This window comes from Triticum dicoccoides, chromosome 5A, assembly GCF_002162155.2.
Source record: "Triticum dicoccoides isolate Atlit2015 ecotype Zavitan chromosome 5A, WEW_v2.0, whole genome shotgun sequence".
Classification (NCBI taxonomy): domain Eukaryota; kingdom Viridiplantae; phylum Streptophyta; class Magnoliopsida; order Poales; family Poaceae; genus Triticum; species Triticum dicoccoides.
The window spans coordinates 359,076,887-359,092,820 of NC_041388.1; the positions used below are offsets into that span (position 1 = coordinate 359,076,887).

General features: G+C 43.7%; 2 protein-coding genes across 2 annotated transcripts; one reads left to right on the forward strand and one right to left on the reverse strand.

Annotated features, from left to right (window-relative positions):
• Positions 1-532: 532 nt before the first annotated feature.
• Positions 533-5,818, reverse strand: LOC119301506 (cleavage and polyadenylation specificity factor subunit 3-II-like). The gene is made up of 13 exons (XM_037578477.1): positions 5,535-5,818; positions 5,259-5,445; positions 5,097-5,169; positions 4,444-4,561; positions 4,256-4,329; positions 3,967-4,103; positions 3,482-3,545; positions 3,129-3,194; positions 2,884-2,953; positions 2,544-2,648; positions 2,052-2,193; positions 1,583-1,679; positions 533-1,170 (listed from the first exon to the last, which is right to left on the reverse strand). Exons 1-13 carry the CDS (start codon positions 5,557-5,559, stop codon positions 670-672), a joined length of 1,659 nt encoding a protein of 552 aa, XP_037434374.1. The 5' UTR covers positions 5,560-5,818; the 3' UTR covers positions 533-669.
• A 3,944-nt stretch (positions 5,819-9,762) lies between these two features.
• Positions 9,763-15,775, forward strand: LOC119301507 (U-box domain-containing protein 33-like). Its single transcript, XM_037578478.1, has 8 exons — positions 9,763-10,148; positions 10,449-10,570; positions 10,694-10,815; positions 11,116-11,220; positions 13,073-13,397; positions 13,565-13,708; positions 13,794-15,050; positions 15,143-15,775. Exons 1-8 carry the CDS (start codon positions 9,923-9,925, stop codon positions 15,347-15,349), a joined length of 2,508 nt encoding a protein of 835 aa, XP_037434375.1. The 5' UTR covers positions 9,763-9,922; the 3' UTR covers positions 15,350-15,775.
• The last annotated feature ends 159 nt before the right edge of the window (positions 15,776-15,934 follow it).

Consider the following 15,934-nt stretch of genomic DNA (forward strand, 5'->3'; position numbering starts at 1 on the left):
TTTTTTTTTACTCTTACGTTCTTAGCGCATGTAATTTGCTAATATTCTCTACTTTTTGCGAAACTACATTTTTACAGTTTTTCAAAAGGTTGTGCACACAGTAAGTACACTTAGACATTGTGTAATTTTAGCAAAAATATTGGGAGCGGCATTTTGGCTCCCAGGAGCACAATACCCCGAAAAAAATAGCAAATGTTTTCAAAAAGTGCTGAAACACTTTGTAGATGAACGTGTTGTTGTTGGAAGCATGCTTGACAATTTTCATGTGAAACAGAGCAGCGGTGCTTCGTCGGTGAAAAAAATAAAAATTTTGGGTGATATTTTGTCTTTGAATTGTTTTTCTTTTTGCGCAGGCCAAAATGCTTAACGTTTTTGTCTCAAAATTTATAGGTAGCATTTGTATGTGGTAAAGATCACAAAAAAAATGTCTCAATTTTCTTGACATTTGAAAAAAAATTGGCCCCAGGAGTATGTGCTCCCGGGAGCCAAATTGACTTTCCGGTTTTAATATTTTATTTATGAACGAGTCCTCGATACTTCCAAAATCGATTTGGCATTTGATTTACCTTGAGAGATGCCTTGTAAAACCATCGAACTGTTGGATTTTGCAGCAAACACTAATTCTATCTTCAGATCATCCACAAAAGCTAAAACAGTACCCCATTCATTTCACTCACTGGCTAAGTCGTCTACAATGTCGGTTTCTGCCTCTCCAATCCTGGAGCGAAGCAGTGGTTCAAATTGGACTGAATGTCCTTCTGCGCCCAGCAACTGAAGAAGCTCATCCTCACACAAAATTTTCGCGTCCTTGCTCTTCTCCATGAGAAGAATACCCTCCGCTAGCTTCTCGTCGCCGTTGGCTCCTGACAGGTGGTTACCGCAAATCAGGTTCGACTTCTGTGGACCATCTCTAGCCTGAGCAGTGCTACAGCTTGTGATAAACTTCTCCGTGGCACTTATTTTCAGATTCTTGGTCGTCGGAATGGAGACAGTCTCGTTGTTGGCTGGGTAATAGCATGGCATCCCCAATTCAGATTCAATCCTCTCCTTCAAAAAGGACATCTGAGGCTTTTCGCCATGAACAAGAATCACATGGCTGGGTGAAAGAAATTCTGTGAGATCCATGATCCCTTTGGAGTCTGTGTGTGGACTGAATGACAGCTGATGAATCTGGTGCACGGAATGGAAAAAATAACACTGGTATTAGCATAATTACATTCAGAGAAAAGGATAAGCATGAACACAGGAAAAAAGGATTACAGAGGCTAACTACTAAAATTTCAAGAAAAGTGATTCATTAAGCTGGAGACCTGAACTTACGTTGTTACTATGTCGAGCTATCTGTCAAATAGTTTGTAATAGTGTAAGTTACGAATTTGAGCATGCATAATCTGGCGATCCATTGAGCTTCTAAGGAACATACGATTTTTTTAGGAACACAATAAAGCACTAAATGGACTAGTGATGTCTGATGAGTAATGGCACAAGATGTTGAAAATTATCAACCAAAGGTCAATGTAGTATCCACTTCCTATGTAATTTTACTGTAGACTGAGAGAACTGTAAATGAAGAAAGGCCAACCTGACATCTGACATCAATATGTGTTTCCTTGTCTAAATCGATTCTGGTTGGTTTTCCAGACATCAATTTATGGCCAATGGTTCCGGCAACACAATATCTGGATGAAAGTAAACATGAGATCAAAATACAAATATCACAGTTCTATATTTTAAACAGGCAGAAAAGTTGTCCCTACTTATTTCAGTGAAAGATGAGGAAAATAAGAACAAATAGAAACCAAAGCAGAAAAATGTGGCAAGTACAAACCATAAAGCAACAACATTCAACTCCAAGAGAAAGACATCATCTCCAAGCAGGTAAGCATTCACTAAAGCAGAAGGCAGGGTAGACCTCTCATGTTTTCCACCATAACAGTACCAGTAGTAACAACCCAACAGGAGCAATTTATTCAGAGAATAAACATGTATGTTTGTTCCTACGCCATTAGCAAACATGGAAAAAAACAGAAATTCTGAGTTAAGGGCAATACCCTGGAAGTGTAACCAGATTTTTTTCTGATGGAGCCCATCTTTTAAACACCTCAAGGGAAAATCCACCGCTAATCATACCAGGTGTCGCAAAAAGTACACAGGGTCCAGGATCATTAATGAATGAACGCTGGAAGTCGCAAACTGCAATGTGAGAAACCTACAATGTCATTCTGGTAAAGGAATTGCAAATAAAGCAAAATATCATATTTCCGTTTAAAAGTGTACAGGTTAAGTTAGGTCAAAAGAAATTCTTTAACATTATAAATAAGAACCTTTGCTAAGAAGAGACACAATGCACGAGCAGACATAGTATCCAGCAGATCCATTTAGAAATTTTCTTACAAAAAAACTAAATTTCACCTAATGCCAAAGATTGAAGTGTAGGTCTTCTTTTAAAGGCTGAACTAAACATTTAGAATTTTTACTCGATTGAATGCTTTTTATATTCATTTTGCACATGGTTGACTGAGAAGCTTTTTCAAGAACGTTACCATGCTTAAAGTCAAATGGGTTGTGAACTGTGTAGCTGTCCTTGATCTTCTGGCTAGTCCATCCAATAAGCATCTTGTAGTACATGTTAGCTTGAATGGTTAAACCTATAGAACAAATATAATTTCAAATAAAACACACAATTCATAAAAGCAAGTTAAAGTTTGACCAAAAGGTGGATGGGCGAGTAGCCCAATGGTGGGAGTGCTGTGGTGTCGCCCTGCCAAGCTGGGTTCGACCCCTCAGGTCGAATTCTATGTCTCACATTCTCTCTTAATATAATGACGCGGGTTTCCACCCCCGCTGGTCTACTTTTTTTAAGATGGTCAAAAAAACACATACCAGCTGAGAAATAAATAGGAATCTTCAAGTTCATCCTTTCCCAATAGTCATCCAGTAATATGCATAGCTCCTGACACATATAAATCAATTATGTCACATGTAAATGGATATTCTATTCTGGAAGTTTTAAACAGTGTGCCCCCAAGGAAATCTTTTTCCACTGGGAACCTACTCAGTTAAGTATAGTGATACAGTTGATCATAAATTTGCTTGTCTCACATATAACTGACAGTAAGTGGGGGTACCTGAGCTCTGCCCAAAGCAAATGCTGGAATTAGAACTTTACCTCCTCCAGAAACACATTTATGGACCTACAGAAAACATACTATCACTGAGTAGCACACATAAACTCAAATGATTTTAATTTAACTTCTCAATATAGCCAAGTCAATTAATTTTAGAATAAACTGTAAGAACTCGACAACAGATGCATTATTGGAACAAGTTGCACTTAATAACTGGTGGATGGTAACTTCCTGGATGTAGGAGAACACAAGTATCAGCATTGATGATTATCTTGCTCCACCAACATATTAAACATGCAATAAAAATCTACAAGGCAGAACATATTGGCAATGTCAAGATTCAGGTTCCATACCGCTTTTAAGAACTCCCTCTCACGGGCATGCTTCGAGTCACGTACAGTTTTAGCGTATGTAGACCTGCAGATAGAAGCATCAATTTGTACTTACACATGGAAAAAGTAATATCCAAACAACGGAACTGTACTGTTAATGCCTGATTGTAACGGTACAAGACAACAAAAAATAAACCCTAAAATATTGAAGAAACATATATTTTATTTAAACATTAGCTAAATGGACCAACCTATTCAGTACTTAAAGAGGTGATTTTCGACTATAGCCCAACTGATTTTCAGGTGAGCGCAGTGGTTAATTACATGAACCAGCTACAGGTCGAGTGGTGTAGCAGTCTGGAAACATGACATTAGTAAAGATAAACCATACAATGAAATGTCACCCCAAAAAAGGACAAGATAAAAAAGAAATCTGCCAGGTCAACAATCCAAGAAAATTGGACATAGTGTAGAAAAGCATATTTGCAATTGGAGTTGGAACATACTCCGTTATTAAGAGATCCAACTTCAGATGATCAATTTGCGCTGCTCCAAGATGTCTGTCTGGTGTCATATTGTAATCCCCGGTGTAGACCATAGCAGCATCTCCAACTTTTGCATAAATCATTGCAGCTCCCAAAACCTTAAGTTTGGCACAATAATTAGATTAGGAAGCACAGACATGAACGCTCAACTCTCTGAGAATTAGTAAGCACAGAGAACAATTGACAACTTTTTGAATAATAATTTCAGGATATTGCTGGACGCAAGAGAAACATAGGTATGAGAACATACATGTCCAGCATAATAGGCACGGATCACAAGGTCTCTATCTACTTGAATGGTTTGCTTCAAGTCCAAGGGTATGACTGAAAGGTCAAATATGAAAAGCAAATGAGAATTATCATCCCTGCATACTTGTGCGGCAGCATCATCATTTTGCGAGTAGACCAGAGAAAGAAATGTTGAAATCTATCATCTACCTTTCTTCATACAGTTCTGAATGTCTTCATAGCTATACTGTTCCTCCTCTCCTCTGTGATCTACCATTACTTTCCTATAATCTTCCAACATCAATGGAGCTAAAGCCTTTGTAGGGTACTGTTTGAGGCACAGGTTGTAATTAGAATATGAAGAAAACTCAGGAAAAAGTATTGAAGTCATCGGAATTCCAAAAATAAAATAAAATTAATCCCATTTTCCAAATATCAAAAAGATTAGTACTCCCTCTGTAAACCAATATAAGATCATTTAGATCACTAAAGTATAGTGATCTAAATGATCTTATATTGGTCTACCAGAGGGAGTACTGAATAAACTGTGCATAATGATTATTCAGTAAAAAAATACCTAGCAAATGAGATTGAGTTTGATCTTGAAATTTTGCAAAAAAATAGATATCCACTATTTAGTAAATTTGAAACAAATTCAAAAAACTTCCGTGACCCGACGACATTCACTCACTTGCATCTATGAAATAATATTTACCAGCAAGGACTTACTGATAGCTCAGATTCAGTAAAATCTGAAAATTATCAACCCCCAATACAAGTGCAAATAAATTCCCTAACCAGTAACCACATGAACAAAACCAAGTACACCAACAGTTGGCACAACTAACAAAAGTTAGGCTTACCGTCATGTAAATCGGACCATGGTACCCACAGACCTCGGTGAAATACGGCAGCGCCCCAATATGATCCAAATGGCTGCAAGAGACAAACTTCAGAAGTGAGCTGATCGTGCCAGCAACTGAAACAATCGACCCAGAGGAACCATAAAACTAGTGACCACATACAAGTGCGTGATGACCACACAAGAGATGGCAGAGGTGAAGTCGGCGCCGGGGGTGGCCGCGAGGACGCGTGCGAAGTCCGGGTAGCGTTGATGGTCGTGGTGGCCCATGTGCATGCCGCAGTCGAACATGACACGCTTCCCGCCGATGGTCGCCACCACGCAGCTCTTCCCCACCTCCTGCCCCGCCCCTGCAGCACGAACGTATGCAGACTGACAGCATCAGAGTGGTTTCGATCGGTCAAACGGTGTGAGACCAAGTGGTTGGTAGGTCGCTTACCTAGCACGAGGCAATCGATGGTCATGTCTGGATGGCCGCGGAGAGCTCACGGCGTTCAGCGGGGAGGCGGCGCCTTGCCTTTAGGGGGGGCGAGCAGAAGCAAGGTGCGCCGCCGACTTCAGCGGGGAGACGGCCTGGAAGTGGAGAGCACGGCCGACGGGGGGGCGGGCGACGCCGGCAACGGAGGCGCGGCGCTCTCCTCTTTTTGTGCGTGCAGCGGCGTTGGGGCAAGCTTGGGTAGGGGCGCGCCGACGAGGGTGAGTGGCGGCTGGGGACGGGGCGGGCGCGGCTCTGGAGCGGCGCTTGTCTGGGGCAGTGTGAGATGGGCGGAGCGCTCGCCTACAGGCTACACATGGGCCGGGCCCAATGTAGCGGCAGGTTGCATGCTCTCCTATCGTGTAGCACGCTTGCAACATCTCTCTTTCATTTTTTTCCACATTTTTTCTCTTGTTCTTTTAGGTAAAATACAATCGCCTAAAAATAGTAGAATACAAATTGTCTCAAAAAAGTTAAAATGCAAGAATCCATATATCTAAGAGATTGGCCCCACTACTTCTAATTATCTCAACAAGCATACTTTCACATCATCAAAATTGTTTTAGTTGTTAGATTTACAAGCTTGATCCGATGACATCCGTCTGATCTTCACATGAGAATCCTCTACCATGCAACATGCATTAGTGCATTATAAGTGTGTTTTAAATCAACTTGCATTTAATTGTGATATACACAACTTTTCATGTTTAATACTTTTCTTTGCTTATGCTGAAATTTCTCACATAACTTAAATTGTAAGGACTGGATTAGTATGCTAGACAATATTTACAATCTATATATCCAATTCCGCAACAACACGCGGGGTATCCTCTAGTATATTTTAGAGGTGCATCAGAACTTATTTGTTTCAAAGTTTCATACTTTTATAAACAATGTCCTCATGTTTTGAAAATATAGTAACGTGCTTCAAAAAGTATTCATAGATTTTTGACAAAAGTATTTCGTATTTTTAACAAATTTTCAACTAAATAAAAATGTGACCACATACTATTTTAAAATATATGATGAACCCTGTCGTCCATAAATCGACATAATTGGGCATGGGAATCCAAACGTCGAAGGGGGATAAGTCAAATTGACCATCTATCTTTCCACCTTCCAGGTTGCTTCTAGCAAGGTTGCCTCCCTTCGTCGACCTAAATTTCTTTGTGGAAGAAACCAAAGACGAAGAAGAAAAGGAAGTGAAGGAGGCATGAGAAAAACTTACCTCCCAACACCCCCCCCCCTCCCACGCAGATGGTTGACTATGGAGCACAAACTAAGATAGTGTCCCTAGCATCTAAATACGGAGATTTTGACCCAATTTTCTAAGGCACTGCAAAAAGATTGGTGATCCAGATTGATATGGTGACTCTGTTATAGCAAAAATGCTAGACATACGGAGCCTCACAGGCAATTACGGGCTCCTTCTAAACTAACTAAACATGCCCCCCTTCTGATTTTCAGGTGGGTGGGCCCGCGTCCCCCCTAACCTCCAATTAAAAACTGCCTAATCACCCTGTAACACTTCCCAGCCTGTAATTGTTTGTTGATGTAGCAAAGCTCCTGTTAGAGTGATTTTATCTGCTATTTTTAGCATAAAAGCAGTTATTATGACAATCGACCCCTCTTAGCAAGTCAACCAGAGTTCAGATCTACACACTACTAATTCTATGGAGGAAATTGCATAAACCACCTACTTTTGGTTCTAGTTTTGCATAGAACACCTACTTTATATATTTGTTGCACAAAACACCACATATTGGGGTAATTCGTTGCAACTAGGTCTAATCCACCATTTGGATGTGTTGACATGATTTCTGACAAGTGGGTCCAGTTTGTAAGTGCATTGCGGCAAGAAAAACTTGCTGCATCAGCAGCCAACTAGAACTGTCAATATCTCACAATTCTTTTGCTTCAATTGAGCTGGATTTTCCCCAGAATATTAGTGAGTGCATGTATGATTTATTGGGTTTTTTTTACATTTTTTTAAATGTTAAATTTCAACGAGTCAACTAACATTGGAAATATCTCACAAACTGTGGTCCAAATGAGTTGCCTTTTTTGAGAGTAGTATTGCATACATGTGTGATTTACTGGAATTGTTCTGCATTATTATTTTTTAAAATTTTGATTTTTGAGTAAAAAAATTATGAGCCAATGTAAACTGTAGATATCTCATTATAATGTGATCCAAACCAGTTGAAACTTTCCAGATTCATTACTGGTTACAAATAGCTAATAGCACACCACAAACTTTCATGTGAAAAACATAAGATTGCTACACAAATATAAAATGATTCATAAATAGGCACAATATTCATAAAATAAAATCAGTAGCACCAAGATATGGCAGATATTGTCGCCGTCAGGCTTTAGCATCCAAGTGGCTGCCATAAAGCCATTATTGACATCATCAACTCTCACGTACCAAAATATTACCGCCGTGAGGTGTTACCATCCAAGTAGTTGTCATGTGACCATTACAGACATCATCAAGTCGCACACACCAAAATATTATCGCCATGAGGTTTTAGCATCCAAATACTAGGCGATTTTGCAATGTTAGTTGACTCGTTTAATATTTTTGTTCAAATTTAACATTTTTGTAAAATGCAAAACAAACCAATAAATCATGTGTGCACTCACTAATATTCTAGAAAAAAATCAGCTCAATTGAGCAAGAATTGTGAGATATTGATAGTTCTAGTTGGCTGCTGATGTGGCTGTTTTTTCTTGTCACGGATGCACTTACAAACTGACCCCACTTGTCAGGAATCATGTCAACGCACCCAAATGATTGATTAGACCTAGCTGCAACAAATTACCTAAAAAATGTGGTGTTTTGTGCAAGAAACCTGTAAAGTGAGTGTTTTGTGCAAAACTAGCACCAATAGTAGGTGGTTTGTGCAATTTCCTCAATTCTATGAGACACGTCATCGCTGGCATCAGAGCTACTATAGATTTTTCCTAAGGAATGTTGGTGTCCTGGCAACTAACCTTAGCTTATTAGTTTAGTTTGCTTCTAGATGGAGTGGTACTTAGGTGGTGTTTGGTTCTCTAGTCTTAGGACTTTTTCTAGTCCCAACTAAAAAGTCTCTAGTCCCTAAAAAATCCCTCCCTGTTTGTTTCCAGAGACTAAGAAGTCTCTAGTCCCTTCCTAGAGGTTATTAAATGATCATGTTGTCCCTAGTATATAGAAAAATAACAATCAAACAACACCATGGGGTGGCGGGCCAATGGGTGCATGGAGGGGCATTGTTGGAAAAGTTCAAAAAGTTCCAAAAAGACTCTTCTTAAGAGTCTTCTTCATTTAGTCTCAAATGCCTAGTTTAGTCCTTAAAAAGTCGCTCCCGTTTGATAAAAAAGTCTCTAAGAGAGGCTTTTTCTAATCCCTACATAAAAAAGTCCCTGAAAATAAACACCCCCTTAACTTCGTCCGATGTGAGCATCATTAAGCGCTACGGTTTGAAAACTGGATTACCCTTCTGGAGGTCCTTGCTCATGTATCGATCATGCAGGGACACATGTCATTAAGAAGGTCTGATTAGGTGCAGGGGCCTTAATTGCCTCGGCTTCGATGTTTAGTATATGAGGCAAGTCGGAGCATATTCATATTAGGTTCGTAGCATATCCCTTGTACTGATGAATAGTCAACGGGGTTCATGACGCGCCATGACATTGCCATGCTAATTTCCCATCCATCCATATGTGCTCTGCCCCAGCGTTTCGTTCTCGATCGCATGATGTATTTGGAGTTCATGTGTTCCGAACCCAAGATGTATGTGGTGTATTCGATGCATGATTTCCTTGGCAAAACTTGGAGATACATGTGGATTGTGTACGGTGTACCGACGTTTGGTTGTTGTTGCACAGTTTGAAATGAATGCGAGACGAGTTCACTTGTTCAAACCTAAGCAGTGTGGCCGGTTGCTCGTGAGGAGCAGGTCTGGTCAACATGATCCATCCATCCAGAGTCCAGCTAGCTTAGCTAGCCCCGAGATAAAGGTACCGGGAATATCCCTCCACGCGGGCCCGCTTGCCAGAGACGCGACCGTCTTCCAACTGCTTCTGATCGGTGCTGTCCTTGTCTCTCTTGTCTCCTCTTCCTCCCGCAGCTACCTTTGGCTTTTAGGTGCAGGCGGCAAGTAACTACCACCCGTCGCACTCCAGGAAGCCGTAGAAACTAGCCTACCTCGGTGTTCCTCTCTCCCACGGTCGTATCCGTATCACCGCGTGCCGAGCTCGCTGGGCGGGGAGATCAAGAGAAAGACGATCGATGAAGTGAGCAGCTCATCCACCGATCAGGCAGCTATATAGCTGTAGTTCGGAAGGAAGGAGGATCTGTATATATGGCGGATGCAGGCGGCGCTGGTCGCAGCGGCGAGGAAGAAGACGGGGAGGAGGAGCGCGGAGGGGGAGCGGCCGCGGCGGAGGTGCAAGTGTACTGCGCGGTGGGGAAGGAGGCCGGGAAGGAATGGAGGGCGAACCTGCGGTGGGTGCTGGCCAACTTCCCCCGGAGCCGCCACCGCCTCGTCCTCGCCCACGTCCACCGCCCGCCGCACCGCATCAACATGAGTAAGCGTACTACCACTACTTGTTTACCTCTGCTCTGAAAATACTTCTATATTACTCTTCCTTCCGCCAAGGTTAACGCGCTCGAGCTCCAACCAAAGCTCCCTGCACTGCAAAATTACACGTAGTACAGCGTCTTTGGGAGGTTAATTTTTCTGTCATGTCCATTTCTAAGATGTCACTTTGTAAGCACAGTACCTTTTTGGTTCTTACACTTTTTGTGCGTCGACGAGGAATCTCGTGTGTGGCATCGCCGGGCGCACGTACGGGCTGACGACGACCTTGCCGCTTGTTTGATTGCAGTGGGGGCGTGGGTCCCAGTGAGCCAACTTGCGGAGCACGAGGTGGCCGCGTACAGCAAGCTGGAGGAGGAGAGGGCCACCAACGCCCTCGACGTCCTCATCGACATCTGCGCAAGTCAACGGGTTCGTTCGTCCACACCAACCCCTCCTCCCTCCCTTCGTTTCCTCTCATGATCAGGCGATCCTCATTTTGATCCCCACCACCGCCGAGACGCTGAGCTGAACGGTCGCGTTCGATCGGAGCAGGTCCACGCGCGCAAGGTCATCGTGTCCGGGGACGACGCCGCGAGGGGCCTGGTCCAGCTCGTCGACGACCATGGCGTTGCCGAGCTCGTCATGGGCGCCGCCGCTGACCGGGGATACACCAGGTACCCGCCTACCTACCACTCTCTTGGTCCTGCGGTAGGTTCATAGTATGTACTCCCTCCGTTCCAAATTACTCGTCGCAGAAACGGATGTATCTAGTCTGCAATGAGTAATTCGAAACGGTGGGAGTACGTACCTAGCACGATGGATTCAGCATTTCTGCCGCCTCTAGTGTCGGTGTGTGCGCGCGCGGATGTAGAGATGATCGATACAAGTTACTAATATTTTCTAGCCAGATATGGCGTGATAGAAGATACTTTTGTGATTGTGATTGTGATGGATATGGTGTGTGTCGTTGCTAGGAAGTTGCGGGCGCCGAAGTCTAAGAAGGCAGTGACAGTGCAGCGGAAGGCCAACCCCTCCTGCAGGATCTGGTTCGTCTGCAAAGGAAACCTCATCTGCACTAGGTACATATATATGTCTGAACATCTTGACGCCTTTCGGTTCACTGTTTCAGTATAGACATTGCCTAGAAGAAACTGTTTCACATACAGAGGACCGAGTAACAGAAGGAGACCAAGAACAGTAATACCACAAAAATCTTCGACTGGGTTTTAATACAAGGCAAACCTACGTCCTCCTCGCCTCACAGCATAATCTAGCTAGCTATAGTATTCAAAATTTGTTGAGTAGATCTCGTAAACTACACAAAAGTGTTGTTCATAGATATTTCTTCTATGTGTAAGTTTAGAATGATCAATCTGATGGAACTTAACTATGGTACGACTGTACGAGGTCTGCGTATATATACAAAGTTAGAGTTCAATTAATCTTCACATGAGGATGATAATCAAAGGCACAGTCAGGCCTATAATATGTGTATTTTACTAAACGAAGAAACAAAATAAAAACTAAAAGAAAATAAAAAATAGTGAAGTTTTTTAAGAAAGAATAAATTAGTGGCACCGGTATTAACCTCTAAGAAGAATAAAATGAAATAACTAATGACAATATTTACACAGAAATTGTGTTTTTGATAATATAAAGAATGAGCATATAATAGTGATTTTTTTTGGCAACAAGAAGTTTCGTAAGAAAGAACTGGCATTGGTATTTTACTTTTAAAATGGAATAAAACTAACATAAAATCAAATAATAAATTTTCTAATAAAATAATAATCACTGGTACTGGTATTATGCTTTAGAAAATAAAGAATAAAAATTAAAACAAATAATGACAAAATTTGTGCACATTTTACATAGATTTTTTGTTTTTTATCACATGCGGTAACAAGCATATAATAGTAAATTTTTCGCAAAAAGAAGTTTTGTAAGAAGGAATGAGTTAGTGACATTGGTATTACCCGTGAGAAAGAAAAAACATACAATAAAAAATCAAAATAACTAAGTTTCTAAGAAAGAATTAATTAGTGGCATTGGTATTTCACTTTTGGAAGAAAGATATGAAAATAAAAAATGACGAAATTTGCACATAATTTACATGGAAGTTATATTTTTTATAACATGCAAGAATAAATATATAATAGTGTAATTTCGCAAAAAAGTATAGTAAAAAGGAATGAATTATTGGCATTTTTACTACAGTTAAATAAGAAAGAAAATGAAATAAAAACTGAAACAAAATCAACATAATAAAGTTTTCTAAGAAAGGATAAATTAATGACATTGGTATTACCCTTGAAGAAAAAAGAAAACAAAACTTATAAAATCTTGCACACAACTTTGCGCTGAAAATTGCATTTTTTTAATATGAAAATAATAAGCATATAATAATGCAATTTTCACGCTAGATTTACACACATACTGTATAGTACTTGCTTGTATACATTTTCACTCATCCAACATGTCAAAAAACTCATGTTTAAAAATGAAAAACCAATTGATATTATTTTAAAAAAGCAAAGGCACATTAAAAAAAGGCCAATGTATGACGGGCTTCAAGCCCAATAGGAAAATCGACTTATCGCAAAGAGGGGCAAGTACAAAATTCAGCCTAAGGTTGCTAAAAAACAAAATTCAACCTAAGAAGAAAGAAAGACTTACCTTAAATAGGGGCAAGTCAAAAAAATGAACTTAAGAACAAATCGAATTACCTCACACAGGCACAAGTTAAAATCAGCCTAAGAAGAAGGAAACAAATAGCACAGATCTTGACAAAGGATCAACAGTAGAAAATCGACTTAACAAAATTTATAAATCAGACAACTTATGTGTAGAAGTGTTGATAGTAGAAAGTATAGTTAGTAAAGTAACTGCCACATTCATGTCGTTAATGCCATTTATCTGGCGTTTACTCAGGGAGGTCAGCGAGGGGCTGAACATAGGAGAGCCATCCACGGCTAGCACCAGTCCCAGATCGGTCGCTTCCGACTACTCGAGATCCAAGTCGTCGCCGCCACGCCTGACGCTCCACGGCGACGGTGACGGCGAGCTGTTGGGTATGCACCACGACTCGCCCGATCCGATGATGGCGGCGTCGCTCCCACGGACTCCGAGCAGGGACGACAGCGACAATGCCATGGATTTCGGACATGAGGGAGCTGCTGAAGGTGCGTCGTCGGCTGTCGTGCAGTCACTGCAAGATGTGGAAGAAGACCCGCCGACGCCTTCGCACGATGGTTCGGTATGTGCAGCAGGCATTTCAAACGATGATAATTTTTTTATCTGAACAACAATGTGGTGAAATTTAACTATGATAGGATCGTGCATTTTCAATTTTTCATCCATGCGCTACGGTCGTGTGATCGTGTCGGCTTGGTATAAAATATTCTTGCATGATGGTTTTATCAGGAGGAGGCTGGTGACATGGAAGATGCTTTGTACGAGAAGCTAAAAGACGCGATTATGGAGGCCGGGAGCCTCAGGCACGAGGCGTACGAAGAGACTCGACGGCGGCAGAAGGCCGACCGGGATCTGGCCGATGCGTCCATGATGGTAAGTTTCTGAATAGGAGTACAACAGATGAGATCGCTTTGCTTCGATCAACGAGTCCGATCGCTTTGATTTTGATTGGGTGCAGACGAGGGACGCGGAGAGCTCCTACCATGGCGAGGCGAGACGCCGGAAGGAGATGGAGGAGAGTCTGGCGAGGGAGCGCGCGGCCATGGAGCAGGAAACGCGGGAGCTCGACGCCATTCTCGCGAAGATACGGGAGGTTGATGACCGGAGCGCCGAGTTCGAGCTCCAGATCACCGACTCAGGGCGAGTGATGAGCGAGCTCGATGTCAGGATGTCGGAGTCGTGCTCCGTACTCGACGCGCTCAGGCGGGAGCGCCGAGGAGAAGGGCCTGCGGCTGACGAAGAATCCATGCCTGCGGTGGACGATGGTGATCAAAGTGTGAGTTTCTTGCGGCTTGGTTTGTCGGAGCTGGAGGAGGCGACCGATCGTTTCGACGAGTCTGCCGTGATAGGAGGCGCCCGTGCCGGCAGCCGCGGCCGCGTGTACAGAGGGAGCCTCCGCGGCATGAGCGTCGCCGTCAAGATGATCTGCCCCGACGTCGCCGTCGACGAGCCGCGGTTCGGTCGTGCAGTGGACGCCATCGCTAGGGCGAGGCACCCAAACATCGTCGCGCTCGTCGGCGCGTGCCCGGGGGCGCGCGCCGTGGTGCACGAGCTCGTGCCGGGCGGGAGCTTGGAGGACCGTCTTGGAGGAGAGGCGCCGCCACTGCCGTGGCACGCACGGTGCGGCATCGCGTACCGAACCTGCTCCGCCCTGGCCTACCTCCACTCGACGGCAACAGTGCATGGCGACGTCCGGCCACTGAATATACTCCTGGAGGACGGGCGGTGCTCCTCCAGCAAGCTCGCCGGCCTCGGCATGACTGGTCTGTTGGTGCCTCCACACCTCCCCAGCGGCGTGGCGCTGGCGTACGTGGAGCCGCGGTACCTGGTGACGGGGGACCTGACCCCGCAGTGCGACGTGCATGCGCTGGGCGTGGTCCTCCTCCGCCTGGTCACGGGCATGCCGGCGTTCGCGGCGAAGAAGGCGGCGCAGAAGGCCGCCGACGGGAGCACGCCCTGGCACGAGGTGGTGGACGCGAGTGCCGGAGGGTGGCCGATGGAGCGCGCCACGGAGGTCGCGCTCCTCGGGCTGAAATGCTGCGACGCGGTCGAAACCGGAGGACCACGCCGCCCGGCCGAGCTTCTGGATGAGGCGCTGAGCGTGCTGGAGGCCGCGACGGACGCCACGCCTGGGAGGACGTGGTCGTCGCTCTCGGCGTCGACGGCGTTCCACAGCGGCGGCGCTCCGTCCTACTTCCTCTGCCCGATACTCAAGGTATGCACATGTGCATTCGTCATTCGATCATTTACCTGCGCGCGGCTCTCCGAAATGATGCGCAGTGATGATTAACTGATGTGCGTTGGCAGGAGGTGATGAGGGATCCGCAGATCGCCGGCGACGGGTTCACCTACGAGGCGGAGGCGATGAAGGAGTGGCTCGGGAGCGGACACGACACGTCGCCGATGACCAACCTCAAGCTTCCCACCGACGAGCTCATGCCCAACCACGCACTCCGCGCCGCCATACAAGAGTGGCGACACACGAGGCCTAGCACCTTCCATCGGTACCAATGATATATGAGAAATTCAGATTGTTCCAACCATGCATGATTAGCATTTAGCAGGAAAGCTTCCCGGTGTGTATTTTTGGAACCTGGTGTAGGCGCACCGATTAACCAAACAACAAGTAAAGAAAAAGTAGAAAAAAAATGTAAAACTCTGTAGGAACAAGCATTGTCTAGTGTATCACCCATGTGTAAAGTTTCGTGACAAAATGACATCCTTGTATTGTTGGCAAAAAGGGTAAAATTGCAACTACAAACTGTATGTATGAATAGTAAGCTTAATATAGTGTCGGTTTTGTTTTACTCGTTCAGAATACCACAAAAGTCATTTTGTCGCGAAACTTTGCACGTGAGTGATACACTAGACAATGCTTGTTCCAACAAAGTTTCACATTTTTTAAACATTTTTAGTTATTATTTTTGCAGTTCGAGCACATTTGCACCCATGTCCCAAGGTGTATTTTTGAAGAATTTCCAAGTTTAAAAGCTGGGAAGATAACATAGTTTTGCTTTCAAACGTGTTCTGTGTGTCCTTGTAGAGAGCAAGCTCTACTATTAAGGGGAGTCAGGGACGGAGCTAGGATTAAGGCATGAG